The following is a 15,022-nucleotide window of genomic DNA, read 5'->3' as shown; positions in this document are numbered from 1 at the left end:
AGAACTTTTTTTCAACGAAGATAACATTAAATGAATACAGTCTAGACATTGTTAATGTGCTAAATGACTATTCTAGCTGGAAACAGCTGATTTTTTAATGGAATATCTCCATAGGGGTACAGAGGAACATTTCCAGCAACCATCACTCCTGTGTTCTAATGCTACATTGTGTTAGCTAATGGTGTTGAAAGGCTAATTGATGATTAGAAAATCCTTGTGCAGTTATTTTAGTACATGAATAAGTGTCAGTTTTAATGGAGAACATGAAATTGTCTGGGTGAACCCAAACTTTAGAACAGTAGTGCACATGATGGAGTCCCTTGTTCTACTGTTCGTTTATTTTTACTTACTTTGTCTATGTTGAGAATTTTCAAAAATACTGAGCAACAAGAGAACCAACAATTCAACATCCATTTGTTTTATTTTTCATATAAAACCGTAGACCTTGTGGACAGACCAGTTCACAAAAAAACCTAAATCTAAATAGTTGGACTCTTTGAAAACAGCATCACAACATGGAGTCCTTTACCTAGATTCACTTTCATACGTACAATTCAAACATTTTTGTTCCTTTAAAAACGCAGTAAAACGTGCCTCTTCTTTCTAATGAGCGTGAGGAACAAACAGCCTTTACAAATGAACGACAAAAAGAAAACAAAAATACAAACCAGGTATTTCCAAAGGGAAACAAGTAGGATTTTAAAGCATAAATGCTACAAATACATTCTTTTCCCAGCAGAGACAAAAACAGTTAAATAAGCACTTTGGTCTTCCTCCTCAAATGCACTGAAGATGATTATGCCAGCATTTATGAGAGTGAGCAGAATGCTACCTCAGGAACATTTCCGTCAGCATTTTACTCGCATTGTAAGATATTTTCTGTGGGCATCAAAACTTCACGTACCGTGTAGGATTTGCTTCACAGAATTATGTGAATTTCTAATACAATTTGTAAGTTCTGAGCTAGCATCTGCTGTAACGCCAAACACACACACACAACCTTCTCACACAAGTGAGGTACAAAGAAAAATCCCAACATTGAAACAAGATGTAACTTCTTTTCTTCCATTTAAAGTCTGTTTTTAAAGTGCATATCTTCATCCAAGGACAGACATGTTTTTACTGCAGTGTACAGAAACCTGTGACAGACGGGGAATAAAGGACTTCACTGAAATGTCATGCACACAAATCTACCATCTTAAGTAGCTCTGGAAGTTTGATATTTTGTATGAGATCCAATGGGTTTCTAAACTGGCTGAACTGATGGAGCTAACATGTGAGGAGCTAAAACTGTCTTCATATGATAAGCAGGATGTAGCATCTCTACAGTGAGAGGTAACACGTGAAGCTAGTTCGCATTTAAGAACAGGAGAATTAAACAACAAAAAAATCTGCAAATGTACAGAGAAGCTTTAAATCAAAAAGGGGAAACTGAGCTGAAAGCAAAATAGAACATTTTAATGTCAGAAGTCTGCAGCAAACAAAGGTAGTAATGGATGTAATATGAAATTTAAACGGAACCATCTACACTTGTATTGCTGGAAATACTGTCGACACCGCTGACGAGGTGATGAAATGAAGTAAAAACAAATAAAAAAACGACGCTGACTGCAGCAAAGAACCCTTCTGCAAACCTTATTTTTTACATCTGTGTTTATTCTGTCTGGGCTGAAGTGTCACTGTTGTTATTCCTTTAACAGGGTGATTGTTTCTTTGCAGTGCTGATGGCGTCTGACGTGTACCGCTGCCCAGTGAGAACAAAATAAAGCACAAATATTCTCAGGTAAGTCAGAACATTTACCTGCAGAACAGAACCGTTAACGTCCGTTAACAGATATGTAACATTTGAAGTGTTCACATCTGGGAGCTGGTATAAATAGAAATTAGTCGTGAAGATTTTTTAAAACTAAGATTGTAAATAATCTCTCATTCTTATTTGCCAAATACCAAACGGATGTTTACTTTTAGCGGAAAGTGTCCTTAAAACTGCAGTGTGACCACAATATGCTGTGGTTTAAAGCATTTACTGCATCTCCTAAGAATTCATTTAATGTATTACAACTAAAGCATTAGGTTAGAATAAGACTAGAAACTGATTCTGACAAGTTTCAACCACTTTGATTGTTGGAATAAAACCACCGGACTAATATACGTATTTGAAAACAGGTTTTTAAAGTCTTGAAACTCACTCGACTTATAAATAAAAACTTTCAGTTTAAGCAAATAAAACACAAATATTACAACAAAAGGATTTCTGCCTCATCAGCATCTCAATACTTCGCCTTCAAATTTGTGAACGCAGCTGAGAACCTAAACCATGACTTTAAAAATAATTTATGCTCATAATAATACTTTTGTAGACAGGTAAAATATAGTCTCGTGTCACAGACCACAAAAAATGAAACAAACTAGAATTCAAATAAACCCTAAGTTAAAAACACTGAGTGGGTAAATAAATAGTTTGTGAATTGCACAAAGTGGGAACGTTGAAGGTCAAAGCACTCTGATATGTTGAGACTGACATTCAGTCTTTCAGTGAGTCCAACAGTCAGACGACGAGCGTTCAGTGAGTCAGTCAGTCAAGAGTCCACGCCGTTTCTCACTACACCGTCACGATTTGATCTTCCACAGCTGTGGACAGGAGAGAAAACAAACAGGTTGAGACACAAATCAGACCGACGACCGTCCAGGATGACAGTTTGAAAATACAGGAAATTCCACAAAAATTAGTAGCGCTGTAGGTGAAGACAGTTTTTACTACTTCATGTGATTGCTGACAGAAAAAGTCTCAATATTTCCTTATTTGATGTTGCTAAACAGTAAAACAAAGTAGTCTCATGTAATAAATGAATATTAAATGCTACTTTCCACTTCTGTTTTTCTCTGAAAAGTTGCTGCTGACTGGACAACGCAGTAAATAAACATACAGTCAGTTTATTAACGACACACAACGAAAGCTAATGAGGTCTATCAAATCTTCCTCCTTTGTGAAGAAATAAAATATTCTTTTTTTGTTAAACTGTGAGGCATTGAATCAAATGTATGATAAATCTGGACGATGTGTGCTTTACTGTTAACTGCACATTTATTTTTACAGGACCTTTATTTCCTCTTTCATTTTAGTGCTTTTTAAAAATCATATTATACTTTACACTTTCTGTACTTTGATATATTTTTCTTATTTATTTGTATTGTGGTGGCAACTTTACTCTTTCTTGCTGCTGCAACAGGAGAATTTCCCCTTGGGGATCAGTAAACTATTTAGATTCTGTTCTAAAGCACGACTATCCAATTGTGCAATTTTACTGCATCTTTCACAATTATCAGAAGACTGACTCAACTTCTTGCTCAAACAGTTTAGGGTTGTAATAAATTGTACGGTGCAACAGAAACCACCAGGCTGTCTCCGATTTAAACCTTCTGGTTTTCAGTTTCCTCAAAGGTACAGAGTGCATAGCTGAGAATCAGAATTCATCTCATTGAAACTGATGCAAAAGTTTCATGCAGGTTTACTAAGCGACTCTTTTCCTTATGTGGGTTTACTTTGCTGCAACATTTAGCAGTTTTAAACCAGCAAATATCTAGGAAAATAACTGCAGTCAGTGTGTGTGCTTGCAGTAGTGGAACTTGACATGACGTGTCTCTGTTATCGTGCAAATAGGCTGATGTTCAGTCACAAGGCAGAAGTGAATAAAACAAATGCGCTACCTCGTTAGCTAATTGATCCTATTCAACCAAGAGCAGCAGTAACTGTAAACGTCGTGTGTTTACCTTCAGGTTAAACCCTAACAGGTCAGATATGACTCCTGACACGGCAGACAGGATGACCACCTGGGTGATGTTGTAGAGCAGAGGGTTCATCGTCAAACCGTACAACCTGAACGGAGTATCCAGCTCCTGGATAAACAAGTATAAGCACAGCAGCAGGGACATGAAAAGTTCATTTCATTTATTTATTTCAAACATGTAATTAATAACATTCAATTAATGTGTCACAAAAAACAATGAATAGTCCACCATGCTACTCATATATCGAGTAAGAGGAAAAAACAAACTTCAACATGTTCGGAAGGGAGTGGGAAGAAGTTAAACTTATTTAATCCCACCCCTAAATTCATTCACCTATTTCAATCAGTTCCACAAATATCCAATGAAACAAATTCACTGCCAACATTTTTGTTTAGGCAAAAGACAATTAGCTTAAATGCTATACATCAGTCAAATACGGATCAAAACTACTATTCTCAAGGAGAAGTTAGAAGAGGAGCTTTGAAAGCCGCCAGTCGGTACCTTGAGTAGTTTGGTAGCCAGTTTTAAGACGTTGTTGACCAGTGTCAGCTCCTCTTTCTTGTTTGGCTTCTTCTCCATCTTCAGATACAGGTTGATCTGTGCGACACACCGTGGGTCAGTGTGAGGGTTGGAAGGCTTTACTGTGTGTACCATCTGTGTTTGTGTACCTGTTCAGTGAGCAGGATGGAGGTGTTGCTGTACTTCTTGCTGGTCTCTGAGCCCAAAGTGACGAACCTGAGCAGGAACAGCGACAGACTGGAGCACCAGATCACCAGCTCCCAGTTATAGTGGCACTCCAGGAACGTTTCATGGACATGCAGCAGCTGGAGGGGACAGGCAAGTATATCAGTCTGTTTATTTAGAAAATCTGTTAAAAAAAAAACAAAAAAACAACAACAACATAGACTTATTGAGACTAGTCTCATTTAAAAAGAGCAGAACAATATTGAGCCCATCAGAAAGCCAACCAACCAGTTACTGCCTCCATAAGAGGAGCATTTTCAAGCGAGTTAAGTGGCTGTGCCGTTTCACTGGCACTGGAATTGCAAAATGCATTTCCATTGGAATGCATTGGCCCAAAAAGCTCCACAGTTAAGTGAGATGTTGGTCTCAGTGCGGTTTATAATACAATTTAACTGCTCTCATTTCAGGTTTGCTGTCACATGTGACAATAAAGCTCATAAATGCTACTTGTTAGGAAGATGCTGCTGAATTCACCATCTTAACTTAGAATTCAGATTTCCCATTCACGTAGTTGTCGGTGTCATGCTAACTTTGCACTCTTCACTTCTGCATTTAGTGGGATAATTTAACACGACTACTTGCAGCTTTCCAAATAAAGTTGATTTTTACATTTGCTTTGCGTCTGACGAAAGGAAAAACAGAAATTAGCTGCTTGTAATGGAAACATCATCATTAGCATAACTATGTTAGCTGCATCCAGGGATAGATAGCGCTAACAGTTAGTAAAATCAGGCAGATAATTTCAGTCAGACTTGAAAACAAATGTTTAAAATAATCATTGCGAAAGTCAAGACAATTATCCTGTTGAACTTGTTTCCTTAACCCCTTACAATGAGAGGAAAAACGTTTTTTAGTGTGTTTTTACTCTCCAGCTGATGCTAAAATAACTGGAGATTGTTAATTTATCTATTACACATAGAACAGATATATAATCATAATGACAGATATACAATAATTAGGTCCCACTCTGACCGGTCCTATGAGAAACCAGTGCTTGCAAAAGGTTCTGAGGTACGTACTGAACATGCACAAACCAGCACTGGGGGAATGGATACACTATCTCAGTCTGAAAGAAAGTGATATGTTGCAAATTCACGACAATAGGCGTCAAGGGGTTAAATCTCTACAACTGAGGCGAAAACTGCAAAATTATGTCACTTAAAGCTGTGTTAAAATACACTGGAATGCTCCTTCAGTGCAGTTTGTCATTTACCTGGGCACAGCAGATGAAGACCACAGACAAAGTGAGCAGGAAGGCAGACGACACAATGACATCCACTGAACGCTGAGGACCCCGTCTCTGCAGATTCCATGTAAATTACAGCTATGAATGTGCCCAGCTCTCAGTCAGTGAATTTAATGCTACAGCAGTAGAACTGACAGGCAGATGTACCTTGAGGTAGGAGCGTAGCGACAGCCACATCTTGATGTTCTGAACTTTCTTCAGCCTAAAATGTGGGACTTCAGACTTCCTGGCTCTGCGGGCTGAAGTCAGGTGACCAAACAGCTTGGCAAACAGGAGCCTCTGGAACACACATGAGCACAAATGACACGGATAAGTTCAGCAGAGGTTCACACGGTTAAAACGACAGCGGTGCAGTTTTACAGCTATTTAATCAGGACCTGCTTCTCTCACCTGTTTGTAGGTTCTCTCTGCCACGCTGAGCAGGAAGAAGAAGAGCCAGATAAGGCAAACGCGCACCAGGAAGCTGAGCGTTACCATGGTGATCACCAAGGCGTCCGACCCACAGCCGCCGCCCAACGCCACAGACAGCAGCTCATTGGCTGAGAGCGTCGTCAGCTGATCCAAGTCACGGTACTGAGCCAGTCTGCAGCACAGAGACAGAAGATTAGGAGTCAGTAAAATACGCAGCAAAGATTTTTATGTCTGAAATTAAAGCAGTAAGGAAAAAAAATGTAACTGACCATAGAGAAAAAAATCCATTTGCTACAAATCTTTAACTATTTTTGTTAATCTGTTCAATAATTTCCATTTTGTCTGATTTTAATCTTTCTGAAAAAAACTTTGTTGAGAAGGTTTAACTACAGCAAGTTGTTCTAATCTTTAATCAAACCACATTTCTGTCTGGAATTACACTTCAGACAAATGACATCTACTCTACTATTTGTGCATGTAGGGCTTCCCTTTATTTACAGTGAACACATGTCAGATACATGAATTATTATTTTAAATATCTGAAACACACTGCTAGTTGTTTGTTTTTTAGATACCAACAATAAATATGATGGATAAATATCTGAAATGGGAATTTTTCTCATTCTGTTGCAGAAAAGTTACGTTATAATAGATAATATGAAATTTAGAAGTCATTTAAATAGAAATGCTAAAACTGACATTTGTTGGAGGACGAATGATGTGGACATTAAATATTCATATTAAACAAGGAAGAATTAAATTAGATATCTACAATATACATCTATTCTACTCAGTTAATGTTAGAACATGTTGAAAGACTACACACATGTGACAGTTTTACTGTACCTGTAAGCAAAGGGTGTGAGTCCGAGTGTGACTGAAACCAGGTTCCCAAACACCTGGTAACCAATACCAGGAGTGTAAAGGTTCACCTGTACAAAAAGCCAAAGTTCTTAGTGGTTCACTCGTTAGTGTTTTAGTCCTTCTGTCTGCTTATGGCAAAACAAAGTGTCACTCACTCTGTTCATGATCATGCCGCTGATCTCCAGCACCGACATGTCTGCCTTCTTACACTCGTTTCCCTCCCACACGATGGCGCTCACTCTCTCCAGGCCGGGGTTGGAGCTGTGCAGCCAGGGAATGTGACCCTGCAGAACACCAACATTAAAACAGCAGCTACTCTGCCCTCTGTTACTATTTACTTCAGCGGTAAGAAAGAAAACTGTAAATATCTGATGTCTACCTGATTTACGGGTCAGACAATATGTGGATTGAAACTGGATTAAATTTGGTTGTCAAGGTAACGTACAACTATTCTTTAAACGGCTGAAGTCGACTGTAGTCAATAAATGCACCTGAAATAACGATATAGAGTAAAAAATAACTTTGTAGCAGTACTAAACATTTCCCCAAATCGTGCCAGTGGTTTTAAACAACATGTTGTCTTTACAAAATCAAAGCCAGAAAAACAGAATCATGTGATTTTTACCTTTACAGCGACCAACTGATTGGGAAAAAATTACCCGAAACTAAACTTAAAAACATGTAATGAAATCGCAACATTCTGTAAATTCCTTGGTTTAGAATGAGATTCTGTAAATAAAAAACAAAAGAAAACGTTCTGCCCTGCTCTGGGTGATATCTATAAAATGTAGACTAATGATTTTTTTTTTTTTTTTTTGCTGTATTGGTTACACCTGCGGGTGCTTGGAGCAATGTTGTACACACTGATTCCAATTTTTATAGAATAAATGAAAAATTCTTTATTTTGTTTTATTTTTAATGGTTGTGTAATGCTGCACAGAAGACATTTTGAGTTCTCTACTTCTAGTTCAGAGGCTTCACGGACCTGATGGAAAGGGTCGTCTCTGTACTCCTTTTTAGCAGGAGGACAGACGGGTGTTCCTCCTCCCTCTCCCTCTGCAAAGAGAAGGAGTGACGGTATTCATTTACAGACACTAACCCACAGATTTATGTTTGAACAAGGAAAGTTCATTAGATTAAGTCTGAATAACATTTAAACACATCTTGCTTGTGTCTGACCTGTTTCTGAGGTGCAGGATGATCTGCACTCTGCACAGTGCAGGAAATCTTCCCACATCAGGTCCTCGGTCTCTGACTCGTGTCGAGTGCTCTCCGAGTCTTGAGTCCTCAGACTGGAACATCTGGAGCTACAGCTGGTGCCGGACTTGGGGACGTCCTGACACAGAGCAGAAGACTGTTATTCAGTGAAAACTACAAAACGTTACTACGAGTTAGGATTTAAGTTTGTTTACCTCCACAGCGTAGTGTTTCTTGTAGTGGTGGGAACTCTTGCGGTTTCTGAGCGTACAGTCACTGTTCATCCTCTCCACTCCCCTGCGGAGGGCGCTGTAGGAAGCTTCAGGGTCCTCCTCACTGGACGCCTCGTCAGACGCAGGATCCTTAGAAACACAGACAGACCAATCAGCCAAATCCACAGGCCTTCTGTGGTTCCACACATTTTAAATACTGTCTGAATTTGAACTTCGATTAATCACGTTTTTTGCAGCTTTTCCTTTTCGTGGACACGATGAACAAACTTTGAGGGTTTATTTGCATCATTATATAATCAAACATAACAGTTACAACAAACTAATATAAATATGCCGTTAACTTTTTAGGAAACTTATTCGGGGATTTCAGACATAACGTCCTCTTATGTACAAATGTATTTTGTTGAATTTTTCATGTGAGATACTGAAATATGTTGCATTTTGTTTTTAATTACATTTTTTAAAAATGAGTTGCAGTAAATTTGGCAAGCCTCTGACATAGCCTTAAAAGTGCAGAGAATAAATAAATGCTCAACTTCAAATTGTTCTCTTCATGTCTCAAACTTTATGACACGACTGGAGGACTCAGATTACTCACTCGCTACTATTCTAAAGCTGACTGGTCAGTAAATCTAGCTAGTCCAGTATGCAGATCTCAGGCCACAGTGACGCTTTTTTTTTGGTTTTTGGAGTCGTTTCCTTTAATTATATTCTAGTTAAATGAACTCTGATTGGTCACCTTACTGCCGTTGGCCAGCATCAGTCCTGAGCTGCGTCCTGTGTGAGCGTGTGCAGGCTGGATGTGGGAGTTCCAGCAAACCTCGTCAGCTCTGTTCAACAAATCACATCGCTGCTCGTGGAGCTGAAGACCCTCCTCACTGCTGCGGTTGGTCACCCGGCCGTCCAGCGACACGTAGCCGTTGTCCGTCTCTGTGGATTTGTCAATGGAGAGCTTGGACTTCTTAGATCTTCGGGAGGAAAAGATGAGACAGGAGACCGATGGAGAAAGACGTATAGGAGGAGACATGTTTAGGTAAAAATAAGTAACAGGGCAGTGACATTACAAGTAGTTCTAGTCTCATATGCAGACATGCAGTGACTTACACCAAAAGAGCAGGCAGTGGACAACACTGTGGAACATTTGTGTAGGATCAGAAATGTGATGTATCAGACCAAACATTCAGGTATGAATGCAAATACTGAATTCTTTAACCGATAGTTGGCTAAGTTAATTGCCCCTCGGGGATAAATGAAGTGTTTGAACTGAACTGAAGTTGACAATAACTGATTAATGGTTGAAATGAATTAAATATGGTGGATGTTCTTACATATCCTGATAAAACAGCTTTTAAAATAAGGAAACTTCATGTTTTCTGTAAAATCTGCCCAGTTACATCAGGAAACTGAGGAACATATTAAGTGAACACCAAGTGACTTGAATGATGAATAAAGTAGCAAAATGATGCGACTTTGACTTAAAATTACTCTACAATGATTATATTGACAAATTCAAAAGTATTTAACTTTAAACGAGCTGGCTGCACTAAACAGCCTATAACATCTTCAATGTCTTTATAGTAATCTAATATCAATATAATGATTGATAACTCACTTCTTCAGTGTAACACACTTTAGTCCAGCTGCTAAAAACAGCTGCTCAGTAGGAACAAAGTCCACAAATACTTTTTCTGCATTAGCCTAAAAAAATCTGCCCACATTTACTGCCACCTCTAAAATTTACAGATACTCCCAGTTATATTCTTTATTTACCCTGAAACCAGCAAACTGGACCGTATTACACCGGCTCTCAAACCACTGCTCTGGCTTCCTGTTAGTCAAAAAACAATAGAGTTAAAATCTGACTCCTGGTCTACAAAGCACTGAATGGTCTCGGACCAAAACACATCCTGGACTTATTATTTCCATGTGAAGCATCCAGAGCCCTCAGATCATCAGGGACAGGTTTACTGTGTGCTTCCCAGAACCAGAACCAAGACTAATGAAGCAGCATTCAGCTATGATGCTCCTCACCTGTGGAACAAACTTCCTGAACACCTGAGTTCTGCTCAGACTGACTGCTCTTTTAAATCAGGGCTGATTTTTTACTGCAGCTTTCTCTTTGACTACTTCTCTTTTCTGACTTTTACTGAACTTTTATGTTCCATTTCTCTGATTTTAAATCAACTTTTAAATCATCTTTATATTTTTTAAAGTTCTTTGCCATTGTAAAGCAGCTTGAATTGCCTTGTGTATGAATTTACAAATAAACTTACCTTAAAGGTGGTCACCTGTGACTCCATATCAATAAACACTAAGGTGGTTCAACCAGGTACTACATCTATTCTGAAGTTAATTTAAGATCTGTTCATATTTTTAATAGCAACTATTTGATGAACAATTATTTATAAACTTCTTTACATTCAAGTGAAACATGGAGCAAGTGAACTGATAAAAGCTATGAGCATCAAGCATTGTCTTCTCTATCATAAGATTTAATGCAATTTCTTAACCTTGGTTGTACTCCTGGCTTTCTTGTGAAGGAGGATTCAAAAGAATCTTTTTCTGAAAGGAATTCTAAATAGTTAAAAAGGTAAACAAGAGAGCAAATCAGAGGATTAATGAGTATAATTATATGACAAAGGCACTAGCGTCTCGTACTAAGAGCTGAAGTGACTGGCAGATAATCAGTGGATGAAGTCGTCAAATGAGGAGTTGTTTTCTGAATTGTTCCACAGAGCTGCAGTCTGCTGAAAGCTGCTGAACCAGAAGCGTGGGGAGAAGCAGCGGCCTGAGACATTCATCTGTTTGGATCAGGCTAAAAACGAGTGAGATAAACAATATGGCAGAATATTTGTCAGCCAAGAGGCGTGTCCCCATGCTTCTTTTGAACGCAGCTTCATCAGCAGGTTACTTACATAAAAAGTAGCTGCAAAATCCCCCTGCTCCTGATTAACGATGGAAAGATTTGGCAGCACAGGAGTCGTCACTTATAAAGGCGGCAAAGTTTTAGTGGAAATCAGCAAAAATGTCTTTTCTGAATCAGATTTGACTTCATTTGTTCATGAGTGGGTTCAGAATTTTCTCCACCTTTCTCCAGGAGGATAAACATTCAGGAGAGGAAATGATGTTGCAGCTAAAGAAGCCCGGGTTACGTCTGAGTCGAGGCTGGCATTTAGTTTTTGGATTTGTAAATGCAGCAAATGCGTTTTCTTTTTAGTCACACTTCACTTCATGATAAAGAAGAAGGCATCTACTGTAAAATTTGGTGATTTTTCTGACGGTAAATAAAAGTTTTGAGTCAGTTCCTGTGGACAAACTGCAGCTCAGCCCCGACTCGGTCACATCATCTCATTGTAGGAAGACGGGAAACGAAGATACACACCCAGCTTTACAGATATCATGCCAGAAATCTTGGAAGAAAGCGCCCAGGCTGTATGTGGTGCTGGTTGAGTGGGAGTGTGGCGCCCCCTCCTGTGTGTTATCGGTAGTGCTAGACCCGTCGCCTTCCCTATGCACCTCCATCTGAGATGCCTTCCTCAACTTCCTTCAGTTTGGAAATAAAGGAGGGTGGAGAGAGACTTAGAGCGAACCTGCAGACTAACAAGTGTTGAAGCTACAGCAGCGTGTCCACCGGGAGTCCGGCCGCACTGATGAGAAGCTTTTCACCAACACAGCAAGTTAAGTTCCACCTTTAACAGATGCTAAATAGTGCTGTGAGTCACAATTTTACCACATCAGTGCTTCTCAGGAGTACAGCTGGCACCTGGTGGATACAGAGGCTGATTCAGAGCACTGTTAATCTGAAAACGTCAGAAAAATCTGCAAAACGTACAAGCCAAAAGTTAAATGGAAAAAATTGTATGACCTCAAGAGCAAAAAATACTTCATTATGTTCATGTTTTATAAAAGAAATGTCTGCAATTCCATATTTCTTTGATTTAGTAAGAGGAGATGTAATCTAGGCAAAAGAGGGTTAATCTATCTAAACGTACACTAATCTGTTTTCATTTCTAAAACAGTAACGTGAACACTGAATAAAGTAAAATGCTTCCTACATCAGATGGCGAAAGATAAATGAACGCTTCTCTGTAAAAACCCTCATAGAGAGGAATGAAGCTGGAGTCTGGTGTGTTTAAGTGCTGCTGAAGTGGGCAAAGGTGGATTCAAGTACCAAATACGTACTGCAAAATGTACTGTAAACCTTTCGTGACTTTTTGCACCCCTCTGTTTGTTCCTAAGAGCTCTGTAACAGTAAATTTCTCCTTTGTGAGATCAATAAAGTCTATCTTATACCACGGTTTAAGCGGAAAAACTTAGGTTTTTTTGTCCAAGTTTCTGAAACTGAATATGCAAATATGCAAATGACACATTTTCTAATTAACTATGTGCTAATCTGCATGGAATTCTTACCTAAATACATATTGCAGATACTGTATTTCTTTCCACTATTCTCACAATGCAGACATGCTATGCGAAGAAAATATCCCAAAATCAACAACGAATTCTAGATATTTTCTGATTTAGTGTGTTTTTCTGCAGAACTTGAACCTAAACATTGCAATGAATAGATTGGTTAACAATAATAATATTAAAACAGACATGTTGGAGGGCAGAAGGTGTGTTTTGTTTTTCAAATTTATAATAAATTTATCCTGTGATTGACAACAATTCTGTGTCATAATAAGACTGTTTGACATCTTCTGTTACTGTAATGTGCCGGGTGATGTTTAATTTGTTTTGTGTCAGCGTATGTGGGCCGGTAACCAAACAGAACCTCTCCCTCTAAAGTGTAACGTTGATGCATGAAAGCATCCTGTTCAGTCTGGTTTTAAATCGTTTTCTGCTGCAGCGACTGATAAATGTCTGCGTGGTCTGACAGGGAGAAGAAAAAGACGGATCCAGAGTAATATTCAGACAAACTGAATTGTCTCTGTTTAATAGAACTCTGCTCTTTTCATGACTGATGGCTCAGTGAAGCAGCAAACCGTTTGCTTTGTCTCCTGCAACTCTTTCCAAAACTGTGGCATGGTCCAATTTTCTTCCCGAGAGTCTGAAAATTGTCTTTATTTCATTGTGAACCAGAGACAGCAGTCACACACTGACAAGCTTTAAACCAACAGAGAGAAACTCACAAACTGCAAATCTAAACACTACAAAACACAGCAGCAGGTAAGCAGCCTCCTCTACTTTCACACAGTGAGCCTTCTGTCTAAACTGGAAATTTATCAGAGAGATTTCCTGGAGACGTCGGCTGTCAAATTTGTCTGATTTGCTGCTTTGTGAATGAAAATGCTTCATCTTCTACATGTCAAGTCATAATTTATCTAAGCTACATACAATATAAAAGTGTTCTTTAAGTGCCAGTTTGTACTCTTTGATCCTGAAGGTTCTGTAAAAGACTGAAATTAACACAAACAGCAGCTTTCCAAAAATGACGTTTGGATTTGTCATTTTTGACAGAAACTCGTGGAAAACTCTCCTGATAAACACTCCATTTCTGACTTAAATTTTAGTGGGGGGGGGGGGGGGGGGGGGATCACAAACAGTGGGCGAATGCAACCCAAATACAAAAGACATTTGCTTCCTGAACTTCTTTCCTCCACTCTATCTTGTGGTTTTATATTGACTAAATGCTCCCTTTGTCATCTCAGTTCATCCTCTCATCTCTTTCTGGCTCCTTGTTTTCTCTCTTATCTGACTTGTTTCCTCTTTAATGTCCTTTCCTACATCTCTTCAGGTCTACTAATTCCTGAACAGGTTGCAGGTTTCTGTGTTTTCCCTCCTTACCTGCGTCTCTTCCCCCCGCTGCTCGAGGCAGGTTTCGGGGTTCTGGTGGAGACGATCTGACAGTGGACGGTTCCCAGCAGCAGCATGAGCCAGATGGCCCCGAACACCTCGGTGGCTGGTATCCCATGAGGCTGAGGGATGGTCACATACAGGACTGCTGCTGCCACTGTGAGGAATATGGAAGAGTGGAGCTGATTATGACAGAGTTTCAGTGTTTAACCCTGGACTGTGACCAACCAGCTTTTAAACATTGTGGTTTTAGTTTATCTCTGCCCTTATCATTAAGCCAGACAAGCCAACTGTACATAAACTGTCAGGCAGGAAATGGTGAAAAGAAACTGAAAAGCAATTACAGAGGAACACTGACAGCATTGATAAAAACACCTGGAAATGGACTCGAAGCCACCCTTAAACAAGTTTAATCAAAATACAGTCAACCTCTTGATTTCATGACATGGAAAAGCCTGTAGCAGAAAAACTGTACGGGCAAAATTCATGTGTGAGACTTCCTTTAAAAGGGAACATCTCCCAGTTTAATGTGCTTGTTTAGCATGAGGCTAAAACAGAACATAAACTAAATCAGATCAAATTAGAGCCCACTCCGTATGTTGGTCAGTGAAATCAAAGATTTATCACTATCAGCATATATGTTGTCAGTTATCAGAACCTTTCTTCTAAACTGGATGTATACAGAAAATAATACTTAGGATGTTTTAGAAATGGTGGGATCACAATGTTTATCCAGCAGAGC

At 39.1% G+C, this 15,022-nt stretch overlaps 1 protein-coding gene across 5 annotated transcripts in view; it reads right to left on the bottom strand.

Moving 5' to 3' along the window:
- Positions 1–402: 402 nt before the first annotated feature.
- Positions 403–15,022, bottom strand: part of LOC110962728 (protein PHTF2) — an 82,563-nt gene continuing 67,943 nt past the window's right edge. For 2 of the 5 annotated variants that reach the window (XM_022210738.2, XM_051959148.1), the window contains 15 exons: positions 14,272–14,437; positions 11,867–12,028; positions 9,224–9,452; positions 8,467–8,613; positions 8,234–8,390; positions 8,040–8,110; positions 7,210–7,338; positions 7,037–7,122; positions 6,170–6,362; positions 5,927–6,058; positions 5,747–5,833; positions 4,458–4,613; positions 4,291–4,386; positions 3,772–3,897; positions 403–2,631 (listed from right to left, as the gene is read on the bottom strand). In XM_022210738.2, the coding sequence (XP_022066430.1) occupies positions 2,611–2,631; positions 3,772–3,897; positions 4,291–4,386; positions 4,458–4,613; positions 5,747–5,833; positions 5,927–6,058; positions 6,170–6,362; positions 7,037–7,122; positions 7,210–7,338; positions 8,040–8,110; positions 8,234–8,390; positions 8,467–8,613; positions 9,224–9,452; positions 11,867–12,028; positions 14,272–14,437 (1,958 nt within the window). In that variant the 3' untranslated portion in view covers positions 403–2,610. Of the gene's footprint in view, positions 2,632–3,771; positions 3,898–4,290; positions 4,387–4,457; positions 4,614–4,633; positions 4,658–5,746; positions 5,834–5,926; positions 6,059–6,169; positions 6,363–7,036; positions 7,123–7,209; positions 7,339–8,039; positions 8,111–8,233; positions 8,391–8,466; positions 8,614–9,223; positions 9,453–11,866; positions 12,029–14,271; positions 14,438–15,022 lie in introns of those variants that run through there. The other 3 variants (XM_022210739.2, XM_022210740.2, XM_051959158.1) reach the window with 3 other exon arrangements.

This window comes from Acanthochromis polyacanthus, chromosome 1 (genome assembly GCF_021347895.1).
Source record: "Acanthochromis polyacanthus isolate Apoly-LR-REF ecotype Palm Island chromosome 1, KAUST_Apoly_ChrSc, whole genome shotgun sequence".
Classification (NCBI taxonomy): Eukaryota; Metazoa; Chordata; class Actinopteri; family Pomacentridae; genus Acanthochromis; species Acanthochromis polyacanthus.
The sequence above is the reverse complement of the archived record's forward strand: the minus strand, read 5'-3'. Positions and strand labels throughout refer to the sequence as shown.